The following is a 24,925-nucleotide window of genomic DNA, read 5'->3' on the forward strand; positions in this document are numbered from 1 at the left end:
TGTGTCCTGTGGTAAACTACCCACAAAACGCCACAGTGTTTCACCAGAGCCATCTTGATTGTGACTTTGTTCACCAGTTGCAACCTCCTCTTGTGCTCCTTCTCAAAGCCACTCACACCAACTTATTACACCTATCAAAAGTCAGTTGAGTCAAGATTTTGGGGTTGTTTGGGCAATGACAGGATAGTGTTGATAGGGTAGATAAGAAGGCATTTGGCATGCTTGCTTTTTTTAGCTGAGACATTGAGTTCATAAGTCAGGAAGTTATGTTTCAGCTTTATAAAACTCTGGCTGGGCCACATCTGGAGTTCCGGTTGCCTCACTATAGGAAGGATGTCAATACTTTGGAGAGCCTGCAGAAGAGGTTCACCAGGATGCTGCCTGGATTAGAGGGCATTTTTATGATGAGAAGTTAGACAAATTTGAGTTGTTTTCTCTCGAGCAGAGGAGGCCAAGGAGAAGTGAGAAAGAAGTTTATAAGATAGAGTAGACAGACAGTATCTTTTCCCCTGTGTTGAAATGTCCTTTAAAAGAGGGCATGCACTTAAGGTGAGAGGGAGAATTTTGAAAGGAGGTGTGAGGGGCCAGTTATTTTTTTTAAATCTTTTAAATTTCCAAATTTATTTATTTTTACACAGAGTGTAGTGGGTGCCTGGAATGTGGTGCCTAGGATGGTGGTAGAGGGCTTTAGGAGATGTTTAGATAGGCACAGGAATGCAAGGAAAACGGAAAATATGGGCAGTGGGTAGGCAGAAGAGATTAGTTTAGTTGGCCATTTGATTACTAATTTAACTACCTCAGCACAACATTGTGGGAAAAGGGTCTTTTCCTGTTCTATGTTATATGTTCTATGAATTGTAAAGTGAGGATTAAAATGACAGATCCACAGATTCATAGAGTGGGACAGGTAGAAACAGGCCCTTCAGCCCACAATGTCCATGCTAATCATTCGTCTATCTACACTAATCCCCCTTAACCTATATTAGATCATAAGACACTCATTCGATAGGCCAGTGACATTGTGGGGTTGGAACTGGACTCTCTGACGGTGGTGTCTGAAAAGAGGATGCTGTCCAAGTTGCATGCCATCTTGGACAGTGACTCCCATCCACTCCATGATGTACTGGTTAGGCACAGGAGTACATTCAGCCAGAGACTCATTCCACCAAGATGTAACACTGAGCGTCACAGGAAGTCATTCCTGCCTGTGGCCATCAAACTTTACAACTCCTCCCTCAGAGTGTCAGACACACTGAGCCAATAGGCTGTCCTGGACTTATTTCCACTTGGCGTAATTAACTTATTATTATTTAATTATTTATTGTTTTATATTGCTATATTTCTACACTATTTTTGGTTGGTGCGACTGTAACAAAGCCCAATTTCCCTCGGGATCAATAAAGTATGTTTGTCTGTAAAACGACAAGACATTGGGGCAGAATTAGGTCATTTAGTCTAAGTCTGCTCCACCATTCAATCAAGGCTGATATATTTTCCCTCAAACCCATTCTCCTGCCTTCTTCCCATCACTTTTCATGCCCTTACTATCAAAGCAATGTACAACTATCACCTCCCTTCCTCAGGTTGCAAACAATACACTGGTCAGGCCCCACTTGGGGTATCGCGAGCAGTTTTGGGGCCCATATCAAAGAAAGGATGTGCTGGCGTTGGAGAGGGTCCGAGGAAGGTCACAAGAGTGATCCTGGGTATAAATGGGTTAATTTATGAGGAGCGTTCGATGGCTCAGGGCCTGTACTCACTGGAGTTTAGAAGAATGAGGGAGGATCTCATTGAAACCTGTCGAATATTGTAATACCTAAATAGAGTGGATGTGGAGGGGATGTTTCTTCTAGTGGGGGGGGGGGTCTAGGACCAGAGGGCACAGCATCAAAGTAGAAGGAGGTCCATTTAGAACGGAGATGAGGAAGAAGGTAGCTAGAGGGTGGTGAGTCTGGAATTCATTGCCATAGATAGCTGTGATGGCCAGGTCACTGGGTCTATGTAGAGCAGATTTTGAGAGTTTCTTGATCAGTAAGGATGTCAAAGGTTACGCGGAGAAGGCAGGAGAATGGGGATGAGAGGATTAATAAATCAGCCATGGCAAAGCAGGTGTGATGGGCTGAAAGGCCTAATTCTGCTCCTGTATTTTATGATGTCCCTATCAACCTCCTGCAGGGAAAGTCTGTGTTTCTCAGTTCCCAAGCTCTACTGGATCTGTCGATTTTACGCCAAACAACAAACAGACTCTACTTGAGTCCTGTGATTGAATCTCTGATAAATCACTGTGAGGATGGTTGGTGGGAGGAGGTGGAGAATGGACTTCCACGAAGCTCAAAATAATTATTCAGTCACAATCCAATTACATCACTGCTCCCTCTGAGCACGATCATCTGAAGATATGCAGCACATTCTGGCCCCAAGTTGTAATGTCACTATATAACCACTCACACCCAAAGGCAGGCGGATAAATTAATACACACAAAATGCTGGAGGATCGCAGCAGGTCAGGCAGTATCTACGGAGAGGAATAAACGGTTGACGTTTTGGGCTGAGAACCTTCTTCAGGACTGGAACGGAAGGAAAATGAAGACAGAATAAGAAGCTGAGGGAGGGGAAGGAGTACAGTCTGCCAGCTGATAGGTGGACCAGGTGGGGGAGGAAGGTAAGTGGATAGGGGAGGGGGGGTGAAGTAAGAAACTGGGAGGTGATAGGTGGAAGAGGTAAAGGGCTGGATAAGAAGGAATCTGATAGGAGAGGACTGTGGACCAGAGGAGAGAGGGAAAGCAGAAGGGAACCAAAGGGAGGTGATAGGCAGGTAAAGAGAAGAGGTAAGAGAATAACCCAAAGGAGAATGGAGAAATAAACACCTTACCTGGCTCATAATAATCAAAGATGCTCACCACAGCATCCTGGGCATTCGCTACCTTGGAATCTCTTATTACTGGGATGGTCACACAGACTTCTGTTTCATTCAACTGTTAAAAACAAAGGAATGTCTCTTTACAAATGCTTCTAAGCATTTTCCAAAGAAGACAAGAAACATGAGGACAGGATTCTTCTATCAAACATCACATGACACAAAATTCAAAGTGCTTGAAAGACAGTTACCACTCTTTGATGTATAGTCACCAGTGGGTGCTGTGTACGGGTGCCGCCTGGCCCTACAGAGAACTAAAAGAGCGAGGGATCTATTTTCATGAGGTTGGTTAAGGAATAAATATTGACCCAAATAGCAGGATAGTTCTCGTATTCTTCTTAATGAGAATGAAATTCTTTCAAGGCACAATGTGCCTCCTTATACTCTGTTTCTGGAATCTGGTTCCAATTATGTCAATGAATCTGAGTTTTTGAAATAGTGTGCAATTGAAGCCTGCTATGACATTGCAAAGTTAAGCATTTCAGAGGTGGGATTTTATGGAGCAGTTGTCCAGCTCATTGGTGAGGCCACTCTTGGTGTAGAGTCATAGACCACACAGAAACAGGTCCTTTGGCCCATCTAGTCCATGCCAAACTACAGGCCACAATACCTTATCCGAAATCCTTGGGGCCAGTTGCATTTTGGAATTCAGAATTTTTCAGATTTCAGAATCCCTCTTTATTGTTCTGGGACCCGCCTCGGATGCCAAAAATCATGTACGCTCAAGTTCCTGATTTAATCTGTTTCAGTGTGGATGGACTTTAGGACCCGGCGGAGCTCCAGACCTACGCACATCCTCCCATATACTTTAAATCATCTCTAGATTACTTATAACACCTAATACAATGTAAATGCTATGTAAGTAGTTGTTATACTGTATTGTTTAGGGAATAATGACAAGAAAAATATTTTATTGCCAACAGAAATATTCAATAATACATAAAAATATACAGCTTCAAACGAACTGAATCAAACACATGGTAAATGACTATTGGGAATAAATGTAGAACATCACTGTCACTATAAAATTTCAGTAACTTGTCTCTCTGTTTCTTTAAATCATATACAGTGGTAGTCCCGACACGATATTCTTCAGTAAGACGCTGCACACACCACAATCAAGCTTCTGTAATAACTCCACTTTCTGTGTTATTGATAGTGATAGATGCTTCCTTCTTTTTTTCTCATTGTTATCTTTAGGGGTACCTGCACCTCTTTTTGACATTTTCACAGTGAAATTAAACACAAAGTCAACAGTAAACACAAAATATCAGCGAACAGCAAATGCACGTGTAATCAGTACGAGCGCTGAGCCACAACTGACGTCTGGCGGGCTCTGCTAGTGCTGCCACGTCACACCTGAGTGACGCCAGCTGTGGGTGAAAAAACTTCGGTTTTCAGAGCTTTTTGGATTTCAGAATTTTGGATGAGGGATTGTGGACCTGTAGTCCCATCAACCTGCACCTGGACCTTAGCCCTCAACACCCCTCCCATCCATATACTTACACAAAACTTTCTTAAAAGCTGCAATCAAATCCACATTCAGCATGTCTGCTGACAGCACATTGCATATTCTCACCACCCTCTGAATAAAGAAGATCCCCTTCAGGTTCTTCTGTATTTCATATTTTACCCTGAACCCATGACCTCTAGTTCCAGTCTCACCCAGGCTAAATGGAAAAGGCCTGCTTGCATTTACCTTCTCTATACCCCTCATAAATTTGTATACCTCTATCAAGTCTCCCCTCATTCTCCTACTCTCTAGGGAATAAAGTCCAAATCAATTCAAAGTATCAGGTCCTCAAGTCCCAACAAGATCATTGTAAATGTACTCTCTACTCTTTCAATCATATTGATATCTATCCTGTCTATCGTGTACAGCTTTGGTCACCGTGTTTAAGGAAGATGAGACTGAACAAGAATGAGTGCAGAGACAACTTATAAGAAAGATTATTATCACTCCCTTATACAAGAAATTTCTCATTATGTAAGACAATGATTCTGGAGGGACTGAGTTATAGGGAGAGATTGGCCAGGTTAGGTCTTTATTCCTTGGAATATAGGAGAATGACGGGTGGTTTTACAGAAATGTTTAAAATCAGGAGACACGCAGATAAGATGGATAAGGTTACAGTCTTTTCCATAGGATAGGGAAGAACAACATTAGAGGGCGTAATCAAGAGAAAATCTGCAGATGCTGGAAATCCAAGCAACGCACACAAAATGCTGGAGGAACTCAACAGGCCAGGCAGCATCTGTGGAAAAGAGTAATCAGTGGATGTTTTGGGTCACACCCTTTCATTAGGACTGGAAGAAAAGGTGAGAAGTCAGAGTAAGAATGTGGGGGGAGAGGAGGAAGGCAGGAGGTGATAATGAAACCGGGAGAGGGAGAGGTGAAGTAAAGAGACGGGAGGTTGATTGTTGAGAGAGATAAAGGGCTGGAGAAGGGGGAATCTGATAGGTGAGGGTTGAAGTCCATGGAAGAAAGGGAAGGGGAGGAGCACAAGAGGGAAGTGATGGGTAGGTAAGGAGATAAGGTGAGAGAGGGAAATAGGAATGGGGGAACTTTGAGGATGGTGGGGAGCAATTACTGGAAGTTCGAAAAATCAATGTTCGTGCCATCAGTTTGGATGCTACCCAGATGGAATACAAGGTGCTTCTCCTCCAACATGAGCATGGCCTCATTGCGACAGTAGATTGCCGCTTGGAGACACAAGTTCAGGCTGGTTGGCAGAACGAAAACACAGGGGGAATCCTCTGACTCACACATTATCCTCTCCAAACAGAGTTGCAGGGACATTCAGCACAAACCTTTGGTCCAATTTGTCCATGCTGACTAAGATGTCTATCTAAGCTAGTCCCAGACACAAGAGGTTCTGCACAGGCTGGAAATCCAAGGCAACAAGTACGAAATGCTGGAGGAATTCGACAGGTCACTCAACACCTATGGAGAGTATGAAGGGTTTTCGTTTGAAACATTGACTGCTTATTCCTCCTTGGAGATGTTGCCTGACCTGTTGAGTTCCTCCAGCATTTTGTGCTTGGTAACCTTGTCCCGTGCTTGGCCCGTATCCATCTAAACCTTTCCTCTCCATATGGGTGGATTTATTTATCGAGCTACAGTGCAGAGCAGGCTCTTCAAGCCACACCACCCACCAATCCCCTGATTCAATCCTAGCCTAATCCCAGGACAATTTATAATGACCAAGCAACCTACCAACCAGTACGCCAGTGGACTGGGGGTGGGGGGGGAACCAAGGGGAGCACTCAGAGGAAACCCACGCGGTCACAGAGAGAATGTACAAACTCCTCACAGACTGAGGCGGGAATTGAACCTGGGTTGCTGCTACTGCAGAGCATTGTGCTAACCACCACGCTGCAGTTTTCTCCCTTCCTCATTCCAGATCATCAAAGAAACCAACCATGGGCTCTGTCTACACTTCTCACTTCCTTGGTAAAATAGCCGACATAATCAAAGACTCCAACCGTGCCCAGACATTCTCTCTTCTCCTCTTCTTCTACCGGGGAGAAGCTACAAAAGTTGGAAAGCAGATATCAGCAGGTTCTACCCCATTGTTATAAGACTATTGAATGTTCCCCTAGTACAATCAGGTAGATTCTTGATCTCACAATCTACCTCGCCATTATCATTTACCGGATTGTCCATCTGCATTGCACTTTCTCTGCAACTAAAGAAGACTTCATTCTGCATTCTGTTCTTGTTTTCCTTTGTACTACCTCAAAGCACTGATGTAATAATGTGATCATGCTAGGGGAGGGCCGGAAGCATGGTGACACTTACAGGCTGCTCCCAGCACCTCCCTGCGGGTGTGTTGCGTGTTCATGCACACGACACATTTCACTATATGTTTCATGTACCCGAGTTAAGTAAATCTGAATCTGAATCTGATCCGTACTGATGGCATGCAAGGCAAAGTTCTTCACTGTACCTTGGTACATCAGAATCAGAAATCAGAAATCAGAATCAGGTTTATTATCACCGGCATGTGACGTGAAATTTGTTACCTCAGCAGCAGCAGTTCAATGCAACACATAATCTAGCAGAGAGAAAATGTATATATTATAATAATAAATAAAATAACAATAATAATAAATAAACAAGTAAATCAATTACAGTATAGTCACATTGAATAGATTTTTTTTTAAAGGGCAAAAATAGAAATACTGTTTATTTTTTAAAAAGTGAGGTAGTATCCAAAGATTCAACGTCCATTTAGGAATCGGATAGCAGAGGGGAGTGTGTGCCTTCAGGCTTCTGTACCCCCTACCTGATGTTAACAGTGAGAATCGGATTTATTATCACTGACATATGTCAAGATATTCCTTGTTTTATGGAAGCAGTACAGCAACATACATAAAAACTCAATTAAAGGTCATCATCATCGTCATTATGCGTCCTGTCTTATGACATGGGCGATTATGCTCTCGTGACCATGATTGCTCTTGGCAAATTTTTCTACAGAAGTGGTTTGCCTTCTGCATTCTTCTGGGCAGTGTCTCGACAAGTTGGATGACCCCAGTCGTTATCAGTACTCTTCAGAGATTGTCTCCCTGGCGTCAGTGGTCGCATAACCAGGACTTGTGATAGGCACCAGCCATCCACCACCTGCTCCTATGGCTTCCTGTGACCCAGAATGGATATTCTTCATTGTGCTCTCACACAATTAATAATATACAGTAAAAAATAAATAATAGAGAGCAAAATAGTGAAGTAGTGTTTATGAGTTCATGGACCATTCATAAATCTGATGGCAGAGAGGTTCAGAAAGGCTGTTGAAACATTGAGTGTTGGTCCTCAGGCTACTGTACCTCCTCCTCAATGCTTGTAATACATGTAACAATATTATGTAATAATAATGAACCAATTAAAAAATTTACTCACTGAATCAAAGTACAGATTAACGTTTCCATTTGTAAATTCCACCTTCTTGATGACATCACTGGTGTGGATGCTATCAGTCTCTGGAATGAAACCACTGAGCATCCCAACTTCCATCAGGACCATTCCAGTGATTGAGTGATTTCCATCACCTCGGAACCTTCGGCAGCAAAAGAAAAGCTCACTTTTAGATTAAATGCTTCTCCTGCCTGCACTGCACTCCAACTCTCCCCACTCCTCACTGCCTCCCACTCTCCTCGTTCAATAAAACACAGAGCACAACATAGTACAGGCTCTTTGGTCCATGATGTTGTGTCGACATTTTCGCTTATTCACGTGTAAAAAAGTACCTCAAACATCCCTGTATACTTTCCTCTAATCACTTTAAAATTATGTCCACTCATACAGCCATAGTCATGGAGAAGTAGAGAACAAAAACAGGCCCGTTGGCCCATCTAGTCCATGTCATAACCATTTAAACTGCCATTCCCATCGACCTGCACAGGGACCATACCCCTCCATAGCTCTACAATCCATGTGCCTATCCAAACTTCTCTTATACGTTGAAATTGAGCTTGCATGCACCACTTGTGCTGGCAGCTCATTCCACGAGTTTCTGAATGAAGAAGTTTCCCTTTATGTTCCCCTTAAACTTCTTACCTGAACCCATGATGTCTGGTTGTAGTCCCACGCAACTTCAGTGGAAAAAGCCTGCTTGCATTGATCCTAACTATACCTCTCATAATTTTGTATAACTTTATCAAATGTCCTCTCAATCAGCTACATTCTGAAGAATATAGTCCTAGCCTAATCAATCTTTCCTTATAACTCAGGTCCTCGGAACCAGGCAACATCCTTGTAAATTTCCTCTGCTCTCTTTCAATATTGTTTACATCTTTCCTTTAGGTAGGTGACCAAAACCACACACAATATTACAAATTAGGCCTCACCAAGGTCTTATACAACTTCAACAAAACATCCCATCTTCTGGACCCAACAAATTGATTTATGAAGGTCAATGTGCCAAAAGATTTCTTCATGTCCCTATCTACCTGTGATGCTACTAACAAAGAATTATGGACCTCTATTCCCAGATCCCTCTATTTTGCCACACACCTCAGTGCCCAACCATTCACTGTGTAAGACTTACCCTGGTTGGTCTTACCAAAGTGCAAAACCTCACACTTATATGTGTTAAATTCCTTTTGCCATTTTTCAGCCCATTTTTTCCAGATGATGCAGATCCTTCTGCAAGCCATGATAGCCTTCCTCACTATCCACTACACCCCCAATCATGGTGTCATCTGCAAATCTGCTGATCCAGTTAACTGCATTATCACCCAGATCATTTACATAGATGTCAAGCAACAAAGGACCCAGCCAATCCTTGCGGTATTCCATTAGTCACAGGCCTCCAGTCAGAGAGGCAACCCTCTACTACCACTCCCTGGCTTCTCCCACAAAGCCAATGTCTAATCTAATTTACTAATTCATCTTAAATCCTGAGTGATTGAAACTTCTTGACCAACCTCCCATGTAGAACCTTGTCAAGTGCTTTATTAAAGTCCACTTAGTCAACATTGACTGATTTGCCTTCATCCACTTTCCTGGTACCTTACTCCAAAAACTCTGTAAGATTGGTTAGACATGACCTACCACACACAAAGCATGCTGACTATTCTAAATCAGTCCATGTCTATCCAAATACTTGTATATCTGGTCTCTTAGAATACCTTCCAATAGTTTTCCAACATCTGATGTCAGACTCACTGGCCTATTATTTCCTGATCTCTGTTTAAACTATTTAAGTAGCACAACAACATTGGCTATCCTCCAATCTCCAGGTACCTCTCCTGTTGCTAAGGATGTTTTAAATATCTCTGCTAGGTACCCAGCAATTTCTGCACTTCACTACTGTAGGATCCAAGGGAAAACCTTGTCAGGTCCTGGGGAGTTATCCACCCTGATTTCCCTCAGGATAGTAAACACTTCCTCCTCTGTATTCTGTACAGAGTCCATGAAGTTGACGCCACTCTACCTCACTTCTATGGACTGTGTATCTGTCTCCCGAGTGAGTACAGATGCAAAGAATGCATTTAAGATCTCCCCCATCTGCTTAGGCTCCGCTCTTGGATTACCATTCTGGTCTTCCAGAGGGCCAGTTTGTCCCTAGGAATTTTTTTGCTCTTAATATCTCCATAGGATCCCTTAGGATTCTCCTTCACATTGTCTGCTAGAGTAACTTCACACCTTCTTTTAGACTTCCTGATATCTTTATTGAGTATTCTCTTGCATTTCTTGTACTCCATAAGCACCTTATTTATTCCAACTTGCCTAATACCAGCTATGCACCTCCTTTTTTTTGCTTAACCAGTATCTCAATATCACTTGAAAACCAAGGTTTCCTACTCATGTTATCTTTACCTTTTATTCTGACAGACAATGCAAGCTTTGTATCTCAAAATTTTGATTTTGTGGGCCTCCCACCTACCTTTGCCAGAAAACAGCTTTTCCCAATCCACACTTGACAGTTCATTTCTGATACCATCAAAATTGGTCATTCTCCAATTTAGAATCTCAGCCCTCGGACCAGACCTATCTTTTTGCAGATTTACTTGCCCTCTTTCATTCCTCAATAGCAGACCCAGTATCGCACGCTCTCTCATTTGGACTTTTACGTACTGATGAAGGAAACTTTCCTGAACACATCTGACAAACTCTATCCCATCTCGTCTTTTTACAGTATGGGAGTTCCAGTCAATATGTGGAAGGTTAGCAACACCTACTATAACAATCTTATGTTTCTTGCCACAGCCTGCAATCCCTTTACAAATTTGTTTCTCTAAATCTTTAAGACTATTGGGTGGTCAGTAATATTGCCTCATTATCTTCGTCATATGCTTCTTATTTCTCAGTTCCACACGTATTAGCCAATTTTCTGGCTATCCATTATATTAATACCTCTTATAATTTTATTCACCTCCAACAAGTCATGAGTCAGCATCCTGAAAAAAGCCCTAGCTCACACAATCTTTCCTCATAAGACATAAAACCATATCTGCTCTATCAAGGCCTGTCATCATTTGATAGGTTTCAAGGACATCACACCTCATTCTTTGAATTCCAATGCATACAGGCCCAGATTCATCAGACGATATTCATATGACAAGCCATTCAATCATTGTATCAGTTTCGTGACCCTCCTTTGAACCCTCTCCAGTTTCAGCACATCTTTTCTAGGATGAGGCCCAGAACTGCTCTCAACACTCCAAGTGAGGCCTCTCCAGTGCTTTGTAAAGTCTCAACATTATATCCTTGTTTTTATATTTCAGTCTTTTTGAAATAAATGCTAACATTGCATTTGCCTTCATCACCAAAGACTCAACCTACAAATTAACCTCAAGGGAATCTTGCATAAGGACTCCCAAGCCTTTTCGCACCTCAGTTTTTTTTTTGTATTCTCTTTCCTTTTAGAAAATAGTCAACACTTCCATTTTTTTCTACCAAAGTGTATCACCATACACTTCCGACATAATATTCCATCTGCCATTTCTTTGCCCATTCTCCTAATCTATCTAAGTCCATCTGTAGCTTCTCTACTTCTCCAAACTTACATGTCCCTCTGCCTATCTTCCTATTGTCTTCAAATTTTGCAACAAAGCCATTAATTCCATCATCCAAATCATTGATATATAACGTAAAAAAATCGGTCCCAACACAGACCCCTGTGGAACACCGCTGTCACCGACAGCCAACCAGAACAGGCTCCCTTTATTACCACTCCTTCTCCTGCCAATCAGCCAATGCTTTATCCACACTAGAATCTTTTCTCTAATACCATGGGGCTTGTGTCTTGTTAAGCAGCCTCTTATGTGGCTTGTTGTCAAGGGCCTTTTGAAAATCCAAGTAAACAACATCAACCAATTGTCCTTTGTCTATCCTTCTTGTTAGTTCTTCAGAGAATTCCCACAGATTTGCTAGGCAAGATTTTCCCTTGATGAAATCGTGTTGGCTATGGCCTATTTTATCATATGCCTCCAAGTACCCTGAGACCTCATTATTAATAATTGACCTCAACACCTTCCCAACCACTGAGGTCAGACTAACTGGCTCATAGTTTCCTTTCTTCTCTCTCTCTCTCTCTCTCTCTTTCTCGCTTCCTCTTACTTGACCTCTCCCTCCTCCCCTCTCTCTTTCCCCCTTCTCTCTCCTTCCCTTTCTCTCTCTCTCTCTCTCTCTCTCTCTCTCTCTCTCTCTCTCCCTTCTTGAAGCTTGGAGTGACATTTGCAATTTTCCAGTGATTCTTGAAAGATCATTACTAATGCCTCCACAATTTCTTCAGTCAGCTCTTTCATAACCCTGGGGTGTACACCTGCTGGTCCAGGTGACTTAACTACCTTCAGACCTTTCAGTTTCACAAGAACATCCTTTCCAGTTATGGTAACTTCACACACTTAGTATCATCTGACACTTGGAACTTCTGCCCTTAGCGGGGCATGAGAGAGGTGTTGGCCAGAATTGTTTGGAAAAGAACACTGGGAGAGATGACAGCAAATAGCTGGAATTTGGAAGGCACAGGATAAATACATACCAAAGAGGAAGAAGGATTCTAAAAGAAAGATGACACAAGCGAGGGTAACAAAAGATGTTGCCAGGGATGGCTGACCCCTCAGGTGGGGGCAGTGTGGCGCTCTGGGATCCTGGACAGTCGCTCACTGCAGCATCCCCCGCAGCCAGCGCTACTTACTTATCTTGTTTTAAAATGCATTCATGGGATTATGGTAAGCTGTTCAAGACCACTTCTTGTTACCCTTTAGCTTGGGCTATACAGTAGTGCGCTTGTGTTTTTGTGGGTCACCCTGACTGTAACCAGGGTGGGTAATAATCACCTCCCTTGTCTGCAAGTGACTGAGTGGGCTCTCACTGAATGACGATGCTCAGTCTCTCATTATGCTGCATGCGAGATAATCAAGCTCTTCTCGTCTGTCGTCATACTCACCACAATTAGTATGACCATAATATTTTTAGGAGCAGAAATAGAGCATTTTGCCTATCAAGGATGCTCTTCCCGTCCATCATAGTTGATTTATTACTCCTCACAATCCCATTCTCCTGCCTTCTCCCCATAACATTGATACCCTGACTAATCAGGAGCCTATGAAACTCTGTTTTAAATATACTAAATAACTGGACCTCCGGAGCCATCTGAGGAAATGAATTCTACAGATTTATTATGCTCTAGCTAAAGAAAGTCTTACTCATCTCTGGCCTAAATGGACACTCCTCTATTCTGAAGCTGTTTCCTCTGGTCTTATACTCATCCTCTCCGCATCCACTCTTTCTAGACCTTTCAATATTTGAAAGGTTTCAATGAGATCCCCCCCCCCCCCCCCCCGTTCTTCTAAACTCCAATAAGTACAGGCCAAGAGGCATCGAATGCACCTAACATGTGAAACCTTCAATTCCTGGAATCATTCTGTGCACCTACTCTGGGCACTCTCCAATGCCAGCACATCCTTTCTCAGATAAGGGCCCAAAAATACTCACAAAAGCCTGAGTGCAGTCTGAACAATGCCTTATAAAGCCTCAGAATGACATCACTGCTTTTATATTCTAGCCCTCTTGAAATGAATGCTAACACTGCATTCACCTTCCTTACCACTAACTCAAACTGCAAGTTCTGGTCGTCTACCTAGAGGAAAGATAGCGATAAGACCATAAGATATGGAAGCAGAATTGGGCTATCTGGCCCATAAAGTCTGCTGTGAAATAAGATTGATATTATTTAACGGTGCTCTGTTCAGATTCTCACACTGGATGTTGCCAGGACAAGTATCCTCATAATAGGGAATGATTAAATAACTTCGCTAACACACCATACATCTTTCTAACCACCCAATCAAATTGCATGTCAACTTTGAAGGATCTTGAGCCTAATCCTTGTAAATTTTCCTTGTACACTTTCAATTTTATTCATAACTTTCCTGTAGGTATGTGACCAGACCTGCACACAATACCTCAAATTTGACCTCACCATCATCTCATACAACTTCAACATAACCTCCCAACTCCTGTACTCATTACTCTGGTTCTTTATGACTCTGTCTACCTGTGACTCCACATATGAGACATCACACTTCCATAGTATATTCCATCTCGAAGCATAGAGGGAGGCCACTCTGCTCATTTCAAATGAAATAAGTCTGAGGTGCTGCATTTTAGGGATTTAAATGACAGAAGTCCATTTACAATGAATGGTAAGGCCCTGGAGAGTCTTTGTAGAACAGAGAAACCTTGGAGTTCAGGTACATGGTTCCCAGAAATTGGGTGGATAGGGTGAAGAAGAAGGCACAGAGGCAACAGATGCTGGAATCTGAAGCAACAAACAACCCATGAAAGAACTCAGCAGGGTAGGCAGCACAAACACAAGAAAATCTGCAGATGATGAAAATCCAAAGCTACACATACACAATGCTGGAGGAACTCAGCAGGCCAGGCGGCAACTGTGAAAAGGAATAAACAGGTGACTTTTTGGACTGAGACTCTTCATCAGGACTGGAAAGGAAAAGGAGAAGACAGGGTAAGAATGTGGTAGAGGGGAGGAAGAAATACAAGGTGATAGGTGATAGGGGAAACCAAGAGAGGAGTAGAGGCAAAGTAAAGAGCTGGAAAGTTGAATGATGAAAGCGATAAAGGAGGAATCTGACATGAGAGAACAAAAGAACATGGAAGAAAGGGAAGAGGGAGGAGCACCAGAAGGAGATAATGGGCAGTTAAGGAGATAAGATGAGAGAGGAAAATGAGAATGGGGAATCCTGAAGTGGGGAGGAAGTTCGAGAAACCGGTTCATGCCATCAGGTTGGAGGCAACTCAGACCGAACGTAAGGTGTGGCTCCTCCCACCTGAGTGTGCCCTCATAGCAGCAGGAGAGGAGACCATGGACTGACGTTTCAGAATGGGAATAGGACTTAGAATTAAAATGTGTAGCCACCAGGAGATCTCGCTTTTTCTGGTAGATAGAGTGTAGGTGATTGGCAAAGCAGCCTCTGTCAATCTACATTGGGTCTCACATATGTATAGAAGGCCACACTAAGAGAACTGGATGCTGTAGTTAACCACAGCAGACTCATAGGTGAAGTGTCGCGTCACCAGGAAGGACTGTTTGGGCCCTTGAACTGTAGTGAGGTAGGAGATACAGGGGCAGGTGTGGCACTTGTTCCGCTCGCAAGCTTAAGTGCCAGGAGGGAGATCAGTGGGGAGAGACAAATGAACAAGTGAGTCACATATGAAGCCATGTCTATGGAAGGTGAAAAGTAGGGGAAGGAAAGAATTGATTGCTGGTGGGATCCGATTGGGAAGGCAGCAACTGTGGGAGGAAAGGAATTGCCAGTGTTTTGGGTTGAAAGGAATTGCTGACATTTGAGTTCAAGAGCCACAAGGTCATGTTGCTGCTCTATAAAACCCTAGTTAGACCACACTTAGATTATCATGTTCAGTTCTGGTGTTTGGAAGGATGTAGAAGCTTTGGAGAAGGTGTAGAGGGAACTTAGACCATAAGACCAAAAGACCATAAGATATAGGAGCAGAATTAGGCCATTTGGGCCATTGAGTCTGCTCTGCTATTCAATCATGGCTGATCCTTTCTTCTCTCCTCCTCAACCCCATTCCCCTGCCTTCTCCCCATTACTTTAGATGTCATGCCCAATCAAGAACCTATCAATGCCTGCTTTAAAGACTCCCGACAACATGACATCCATAGTTGCCTGTGTTAACAAATTCCACAAAGTCACCACCTCTGGCTAAAGAAATTTATCCACATCCATTTTAAATGGACCCCCTCCATCCTGAGGCTGTGCCCTGGTGTCCTAGACTCCCCCACCATGGGAAACATCCTTTCCGCATCTACTCTGCCTAGACCTTTCGACATTCGAGGGGTTTCAATGAGATCCCCCATCATCCTTCTAAATTCCAGTGAGTACAGGCCCTGAGTCATCAAACATACCTCGTATGATAATGCTTTTATTCCTGGAATCATTCTTCTAAACCTCCTCTGGACCCTCTCCAATGGCAGCAAATCTTTTCTTAGATGAGGAGCCAAATACTGTTCACAATACTCAAGGTGAGGCTTTACCATTACCTTATAAAACCTCAGCATCACATCCCTGCTCTTGTACTTAAGACCTCTTGAAATGAATGCAAACATTGAATTTGCCTTCCTCACCACTGACTCAACCTGCAAATTAACCTTTAGGGTGTTCTGCACAAGGTCTCCCAAGTCCCTCTGTATCTCACATTTTTGGATTTTCTCTCCATTTAGAAAATAGTCAGTACTTTTATTTATATTACCAAAGTGCATGATCAAGCATTTTCTAACATTGTATTTCATTTGCCACTTTCTTGTCCATTCACCTAATCTGTCTAAGTCCTTCTACAGCCTACCTGTTTCCTCAACACTATCTGCCCCTCCACCAATCTTCATATCAAAGCCATATATTCCATCATCTAAATCACTGATATTCAGCATAAAAAGAAGTGGTCCCAACACCGACCCCTGTGGAACACCACTAGTCACTGGCAGCCAACCAGAAAAGGATCCTTTTACTCCCACTCACTGCCTCCTACCTATCAGCCAGTGCTCTAACCATGTTAGTAACTTTCCTGTAATACCATGGGCTCTTAACTTTGTAAACAGCCTCATGTGTGGCATCTTGTCAAAGGCCTTCTGTATTGTTTGCAGTTTTGGGCTCCTTATTTTAGAAAAGGTATACTGACATTGGAGAGGGTTCAGAGAAGATTTCAGGAATGAAAGGGTTACCATATGAGGAACGTCTGGCAGCTGTTGGGCTGTATTCCCTTGAGTTCAGGAGAATGAGGAGGGATCTCATAGAAACATTCCAAATGTTAAAAGGTCTGAACAGGTTAGATATAGCAAAGTTATTTCCCATGGTAGGGGATTCTAGGACAAGAGGATATGACTTCAAGATTGAATGACATCCTTTTAGAACTGACATGCGGAGAAATAACTTTAGTCAGAGGGTGGTAAATCTGTGGAACTTGTTGCCATGAGCAGCTGTGGAGGCCAAGTCACTGGGTGCATTTAAGGCAGAGATAGATAGGTTCTTGATTAGCCAGGGCATCAAAGAGGAGAAGGCAGGGGAGTGGGGATGATTGGAAAAATTGGATCAGCCCATGGTTGAATGGCAGAGCAGACTTGATGGGCCGAATGGCTTACCTTTACTCCTATAACCTATGGATGGGATGGAGTGAGTGGGATACAATGATTTCTTTCAGCATTTCAATGATTCAATGGTTTAATTTAATATCAGAGAATGTGCACTGCAAACAACCTGAAATGAGCCCCCAAATCCCAAGAACTTTCTACAGAGGCAGAATTGAGAGCATCCTGACTGGCTGCATCGCTGCCTGGTATAGGGACTGTACTTCCCTCAATTGCAGGACTCTGCGGAGAGTTGTGTGGACAGCCCAGCACATCTGTAGATGTGAACTTCCTACTTTCAGAATCTTTACAAAGACAGGTGCGTAAAATTGCCCGAAGGATCACTGGGGACCCTAGTCACCCCAGCCAGAGACTGTTCCAGCTACCACCATCCGGTGAGTGGTACCACAGCATAAAAGCCAGGACCAACAGGCTCCGGGACAGCTTCTTCCACCAGGCCATCAGACTGATTAATTCACGCTGATACAATTGTATTTCTATGCTATATTGACTGTCCTGTTGTAAATACTATTTATTACAAATTATTATAAGTTGCACACTGCACATTTAGATGGAAACGTAACGTAAAAGTTTTTAGTCCTCATGTATGTGAAGGATGTAAGAAATAAAGTCAATTAAATCCAAATCCTTACTGTTTGCAGACATCCACAAAAGAAAAAACCCCGAAGAATGAATGACAGGAAAACATTAGAACCCCAAAGCCCCACGCCCCCACCACCCACCACACAAACATTAGCAAAGCCGCCAAGAGGTCATGACCTAGAGTTCATCAAAAACCACAGTCCACCCCAACACTTCGACGTCTCCTTCCAGATCTGCTAACAAACAGAGAAAAGTACAAAGAATGAAATGGAAGCAACGATATTATTGTGAATGTTTTCTGTTGCATTAAAGAACACATTAGTTTTATATTTCAAAACACTTTGCAACCTTTGAGTCCTCCTGAAGTTCATTCATTCTTAGATTACAGTGCACACTGCTCTTACATTGCAGCCTCCCACACTCCCACGTTCAAAGTACCCATACAGTACTATCAAAGCATGTAGCATGTTTCACTCCTCTGCCATAGGTTGCTACGTTCCTGCATTGCAGTCTGCTACAGCCTTGCATGGCAGCTTGCTGCGCTCCTACGTTGCAGCCTGCTGCACTCATGTGCTGCAAGCTGCTTCAGTCGTGCATTGCATCCTGCTGCATGGTTGTTAGGCAGCTCACTTGCTAATTGCTGCCCGACAATTTGTTTCTTTCCTGCAAAGATGAATAGGAGGTGAATAGTGACATGGACATGACAGAGAATATCCCCATCCCTCTTCAATCCTGTCATGGACTATTGAAACAACCAATTTCCCAGATATCTTCATGGAAAAGCAGAGGCCATGGTTACACAGCCAATTTTGAGATAAATTCTGAATCAGAAACAGTTTGATATCACCGGCATATGTTGTGAAATTTGCTGTTTTGTGGCAGCAGTACAGTGCAATATACAATAATAAAAACTATAAATTAAAATAACAAGTACATATAAGAAAGAAAATTAAATTAAATAAGTAGTGGGAAAAGAGAAGGATAAATTTACTGAGGTAGTCTTCATTGGCTAATTGTCCATTCGGAAATCTGATGGTGGATGGGAAGAAGCTATTCCTGAATCATTGAGTGTGTGCCTTCAGGCTCCCGTGCCTCCTGCTTGATGGTAGCAATAAGAAGAAGGCGTGTTCTGGGTGATGGGGGACCTTAATGATGGACACTGCCTTTTTGAGGCATCACCTTTTGAAGGTGCCCTAGATGCTGGGGAGGCGAGTCCCCATGAAGGAGCTGACTGGGTTTCCAACTTCCTGCAGCTTTTCCTGTGCAGTAGCTTCTTCATACCGGATGGTGATTCAGCCAGTTAGAATGTTCTCCATGGTACATCTGTAGAAATCTGTGAGAGTCTTTGGTGACACACCAAGTCTCCTCAAACTCCTAATGAAATATAGGCGCAGTCACGCCTTCTTTGTAGCTGCAAACCACCCATGCACTGCGAGCTCCCATTTCTGAGGTACAAGTCATGCAAGGTTTGCCAACCTTTAGAATGATTTCTGTCTACACGATGGTCAGCAACCGAACAGTGAACTGGAAAAGGCTGTGTACACTCACCGGGTACAGATCATCAGAGACAGATGATTTAGGTCAAGTATGTTGTCTGAAACAGTAATGTCCAAATCAAACGCCTCCTCTGACTCCACCGATCGCTTCTCAATCGCCAGAACGTTACTCTCCAGGTTGAAGAGAACATTAAGCTAGAAAAAACACAAAAATGCAGCAATTCAGTTACTCTGTTAAACACTGGCTTCATCAGCTGTGATTTACTTCGATACTCATGCAGCATGTCATCTAAAACTCTGACAAACTTCCACAATGGAAAGTATCCTGGTTTTGTCACAGCCTGATGGGGAAACACCAATGCCCATGAACAAAAAGTCCACAAGAAGTGGCGGTTGCAGCCCATTCCATCACAGGAAAATCCAACCCCACCACTGGGCACATCTGTAGGAATGCTGCCACAAGAAAGCAGCACCATTATCAAGGAAACGCACCAGCCAGGCCATGTTCTCTCGTTGCTGCTGCCATAAGGAAGGAGGTTCAGGAGCCTTAGGCCCCACACCTTTTATGTATTGAGTTGCTGCCACATGATTGGATGATTAGATATTTACATTAATAAGCAGATGCATAAGTGTACCTAGTAAAGTGGCCACTGAGTGTATATCTTCTGTAGTGGGTAGTTGCCGTTCTGTAGCAATTGAACATCACGCACTTGAATGCTGGCCACATTGCCTGCTCAAGAAGATTACTGTTGTGCTCATCACCTGAGAGCAAGTACCAAGGATGCTGTGGGAGAACTTTACAGGATCGATAGCTCTCTACAAATCGAACATCCAGACAGTCTCTTTATTATTGCAGGAGACTTCAGTCATGTTACTTATTGTGTTTTTTTTTGTCCTTTTATTGTGTTATTTATGTTTATTGTGTTATAAAGCTGCATTAGATTGGGAATAATAATCACTTTGTTCTCCTTTATACTTGTGTACTGAAGAATGACAATAAACAACCTTGAATCTTGAATCCATAAGACCATAAGATCATAAGACATTTTTCAATTATCTAAATTTATTATCAAAGTAGGTATATGACACCATATACTACCTTGAGATTTATTTTCATGCAAGCATTCCCAGGAGCTTAACCAAAAATCAAACGAACAGCCAATGTCAACCTAGGTCACCCAGAGATAGGCACCAAAAGCCAAAAGGTGCCCCATCCCGAGAATGAACAGGACTTGCTTTGGATCAGGCTCCTGGTTTCCTTTATTTTCCGGAATTAAATCTAGTTCATTCCTGGCAGAAGAGTTGGTTTCTATTTGCATGTCATAGGTCTGTAACAATGTACACAGAACAGATCCCTGCACACCTTTCTCCTTCCAATTCATTCCTCCGTAGGCTTCTCAGGCAACTTGACACCTTCAGCTGGGAAACTACTTGTGGCTCAGTGACCATGTGTTCAATTGGTCAGCACGGACACAGAGACATACAGTCATTAGACCATAAGACATAGGAACAGAATTAGGCCATTCAGCCCATCATCTGCTTTGTCATCCCATCATGCTTGATTTATTAATCCCCTCAACCCCATTCTCCTGCCTTCTCCAAGTAACTAATGCTTTTACTGATCAATAACCTATCAACTTCTGCTTCATATATACCCAATAACTATGCCTCTGTAGATGTTTGTGGCAATGAATTCCACAGATTCACCACCCTCTGGCTAAAGAAACTCCTCCTCATTCTATATTCTAGTAGGACATCCTTTTATTCTGAGGATGTGCCCTCTGGTCTTAGACTCCCCCTCTATAGGAAACATCCTCTCCACATTGACACTATCTACCTATCCATTCCCCATTAAGCTGCTGCAGTTTAGGGCAGCAATGAAGGTCCTCTATCTCTGGCAGTGTCCAGAGCTTCCTTCTTTCTGTCAGTAGCTCGGTTTTTACTACTGTCAGTCAGGCAAGTTCTGGGTGGAGACTCAGGAATACTGCCGCATTCCGATGTAGGAGTGTTCTTCATTGCTCTTAACATAACAGCTTTGTTTGACCCGCCAGTGTTGTTAGCCTCGAGTTGAACCCCTGAACCTGGAAGACTGGTGGACCACTCCTAGTCTGGCCTTTATTTTTTGGCTTGTTTGACTTAGGTGACCTACCAAGAGTTGAAGCATAAAGCTCTTACTTCAGCCAACATAGCTCTTTGGGTCTATCTTGACCTTTTAATATTTGATAGGTTTTAATGAGATCCCCTCATTCTTCTAACTTCCAGTAAGAACGGGACCAGAGCCCACAAATGTTCTCAAATGTTAACCCTTTCAGTTTTGTGAACTTCCTCTGGACCCTCTCCAATGCCAGCACAGCCTTTCTTAGATAAGGGGTCCAAAACTGCTCACAATACTCCTAGTGCAGTCTGACCAATGCCTTAGTGAATCATGAGTCTTGAATCTCTTTGTTAGCAGTGAAATGACCGTACCTGAAAAATGGCCATGCCTTGACCCTTTGCTGTCACCGTCACCATCAGAGGCTGCTCAATGCCAAGCTGTACAAGAACAAGACCACAGTAAGCGAGCAGTGTAGTAATCTGTCACACTACACAACAATGAAGACTGAAGCAACCACATGGGACGGACTGACTTATAGGGAAAGGTTAAACAGGTTTATGAGGGGTATGGATGGAGTAAATGCAAGCAGGCTTTTTCCACTGAGGTTGAGTGAGACTGGAACTAGAGGTCATGGGTTAATTGTGAAAGGTGAATTATTTAAGGGAGCATGAGGGGGAACTTCTTCTCTCTGAGGATGGTGAGAGTGTGGAACAAGCTGCCAGTACAAGTGGTTGCAACTTTTAACAGAAGTTTGGATAGGTACATGGGTGGGAGGGGTATGAAAGACTACAGTGTGGGTTGACAGGATTAGGGGAAATAACAGTTCAACACAGACCACTTGGGGCCAAAGAGCCTGTATCTGTGCTCTATGACTCTAAAAAGGAATGGTTACAGAGGATGTGGAGAACTTCACAACAGTGGAAGTCAGGATTGAAGCCCAGTTGTTGAGCTGTGAGGCAGTGCCTCTGGTGGCTGTACATATTCACCTTAAATGTTGAAACTGAACCAGCATTCACACACAGAAAATGCTGGAGAAAATCAGCAGGCCAGGCAGCATCTATGGAAAAGAGCACTCAGTCGACATTTTGGGCTGAGACCCTTCATCAGGGCTCAAAGGGTCTTTTTGTGTGTGTGTGTGTGTGTGTTGCTTAGGTTTCCAGCATCTGCAGATTTTTCTCGTTTGTGACTGAACCATTACACACCACTTTTGCTAGAAACTCATTCCACAGCCTCCGAGTGAAGGTTCCCACTCATGTTCCCTTTAAATATTTCACCTTTCATCCTTAACCTATGACTTCCAGCTCCAGTCTCACCCAACCTCAGTGAGAAAAGCATTTACCCTATCTACACCCCTCATCATTTTGTATCGACCTATCAATTCTCCCCTCATTCTCCTACACTCCAATGATTAAAAGTCCTCCCTTTAACTCCAGTCATCAAGTCCCAGCAAAACCTTTGTAAATTTTCTCTGCACTCTTTCAATCTGATTGATATCCTTCCAGTAGTTACCTCCACTGTCTGCAGGACGAACATGTTGGTGGAAGAGATGGTCAAGGTTGCCGGGTCAAGGAGCCCGGATCCGCTGATTGACACCTCCAGGTCTGTCGAAGGAGCGATATTCTCTGCTGTGAACTGCGATAGAGCCTGGAGCGCCACTACCGTGTCCTGGAATCAAGAGCAAAACAGGCATCCCTGTAAGCAAATCTGGGAAGGATCTCCACAAATTCCCTGGATGAAATAAGGTCAAGGAACTGCCGTGTTTATCTTCTAAGCACCCTCCCAGAATTTCACGTATCTACCAACTTGGTCGACTGAAATTACCGAGATTAATGAGATCTTCAGAAAACCAACAGAGTAAATTTACACTCTGGATAGGGTGAAGAAGGCAGCACAGAGAGCAGATTCTGAAGCAACAATCAACTGAAAGAACTCAGCAAGGCAGCAACGACTATGCTAGGAAAGGAATTGAGTGTTTTGGGTCGAAAAGAATTGTTGATGTTTGAGTTCAAGAGCCATAAAGTAATGTTGCAGGTCTACAAAACTCTGTGTAGACCACAGTTAGAATATCGTGTTCAGCTCTAGTTGCCTCATTATAGGAAGAACATGGAAACTTTAGAGAAAATGCAGAGGAGATTTCCCAGGACGCTGCCCGGATTAGAGAGTATGTCTAGTAAGGGAAAGTTGAGAGAGCTATGTCTTTTCTCCTTGGAGTGAAGGAGGATGAGAAGTGATTTGATAGAAGTGTACAAGATGGTAAGAAGTATAAATAGAGTTCACAGCCAGACACTTTTACCCAGGGCGGAAACAGCTAATATGAGAGGGCGTAATTTTAAGGTGCTTGGAGGAAGGTCCAGGGGAGATGTCAATGAAATAAAATAAAATAAATAAATAAATAAAATCTCAGTTTTATTGAGAGAGAGAGAGATGGGTGCAGCTGCCAGGGTTGGTGATAGAGGTAGTTACATTAGAGACTGCTAGATAGGCACACGGAAGAAAGAAAAATAGAGGCCTACTTGAGGGGGAAGGTTGGATTGATCTTGCAGAAGGTTAAAAGGTCAGCACAACATCATGGGCCAAGGTGCCTGTATTGTGATTTAGTGTTCCATGTTCTATGATAAACCTTGGTGATGGGAAGAGTGGTGAGAAGATGGGGGTTGTTTTGTTGAGAAGCAGAAGGGAATGGGTGATCAGATGTAAGTGTACACAATCAGAAGGAGATGTGGGAGTTTCTCCTCGCCTCCAGAAGTACACAGATTTGAACAACTTAACGGTACCATAGCGGTTAGCATAACATTATGGCTGAATGAGGTCTATTTTGTCTCCATTACAACAGTGTCTTCCAATCACCTACCACTTTCTATAAACAACACTTCCATATGTAGAACATTTGTAGGATTTTGTGAATAAATCATGCAAGAGTTATTTTATGTGCTTTAACAAAAGCTGCAGCCCTTGACTTTCATTGCAAACAAACCAAAAGCATTTCCCTCACTCTGGCAACATTATGTCAAACATTGTCTCTTAAAATGAACACAATAACTCGATGATGGTGTTTGTGAACTTTGCAAAACAGTTTCTATTATGAATAATATGTGTCATAAAACCATAAGACTATATGACATAGGAACAGAATTAGGCCATTTAGCCCAAATCTTTCCACCATTCCATCATGGCTGATCCCGGATCCCACTCAACCCCATACACCTGCCTTCTCGCCGTGTCCTTTGATGCTCTGGCTGATCAGGAAACGATCAACTTCGGCTTTAAGTATACCCAGGAACTTGGTCTACACCGCAGTTTGCTACTCCCTGGCTAAAAATAAATTCCTCCTGACCTCTGTTCTGAAAGGTCTCCCATCAATTTTGAGGCTGTGCCCTCTAGTTCTGGATGCCCCCAACACAGGAAACATCCTCTCCACGTCCACCCTATCTAGTCCTTTTCAACATTCGATAAGTTTCAATGAGATCCCCCCACATTCTTCTAAATTCCAGTGAGTACAGGCCCAAAGCTGCCAAACGTTCAACATATGTTAACCCCTTCATTCCTAGAATCATCCTTGTAAACCTACTCTGGATTCTCTCCAATGATAATGCGTTTTCCGAGATATGGGCCACAAAAATCTTGACAATACTCCAAGTGTGGCCTGATTAGTGTTTTACAAAGATTCAGCATTATCTCCTTGCTTTTATATTCTATT

At 43.0% G+C, this 24,925-nt stretch overlaps 1 protein-coding gene across 3 annotated transcripts in view; it reads right to left on the reverse strand.

Annotated features, from left to right (window-relative positions):
* The window catches only part of cd109 (CD109 molecule), a 244,258-nt gene that overhangs the window by 3,541 nt on the left and 215,792 nt on the right, over positions 1–24,925 (reverse strand). For all 3 annotated transcript variants that reach the window (XM_059985524.1, XM_059985525.1, XM_059985526.1), the window contains 5 exons: positions 22,738–22,893; positions 21,600–21,665; positions 19,186–19,328; positions 7,821–7,977; positions 2,873–2,975 (listed from right to left, as the gene is read on the reverse strand). In XM_059985524.1, coding sequence (XP_059841507.1) covers positions 2,873–2,975; positions 7,821–7,977; positions 19,186–19,328; positions 21,600–21,665; positions 22,738–22,893 — 625 coding nt within the window. The remainder of the gene's footprint in view (positions 1–2,872; positions 2,976–7,820; positions 7,978–19,185; positions 19,329–21,599; positions 21,666–22,737; positions 22,894–24,925) is intronic.

This window comes from Hypanus sabinus, chromosome 12, assembly GCF_030144855.1.
Source record: "Hypanus sabinus isolate sHypSab1 chromosome 12, sHypSab1.hap1, whole genome shotgun sequence".
In the NCBI taxonomy this organism is placed as follows: Eukaryota; Metazoa; Chordata; class Chondrichthyes; order Myliobatiformes; family Dasyatidae; genus Hypanus; species Hypanus sabinus.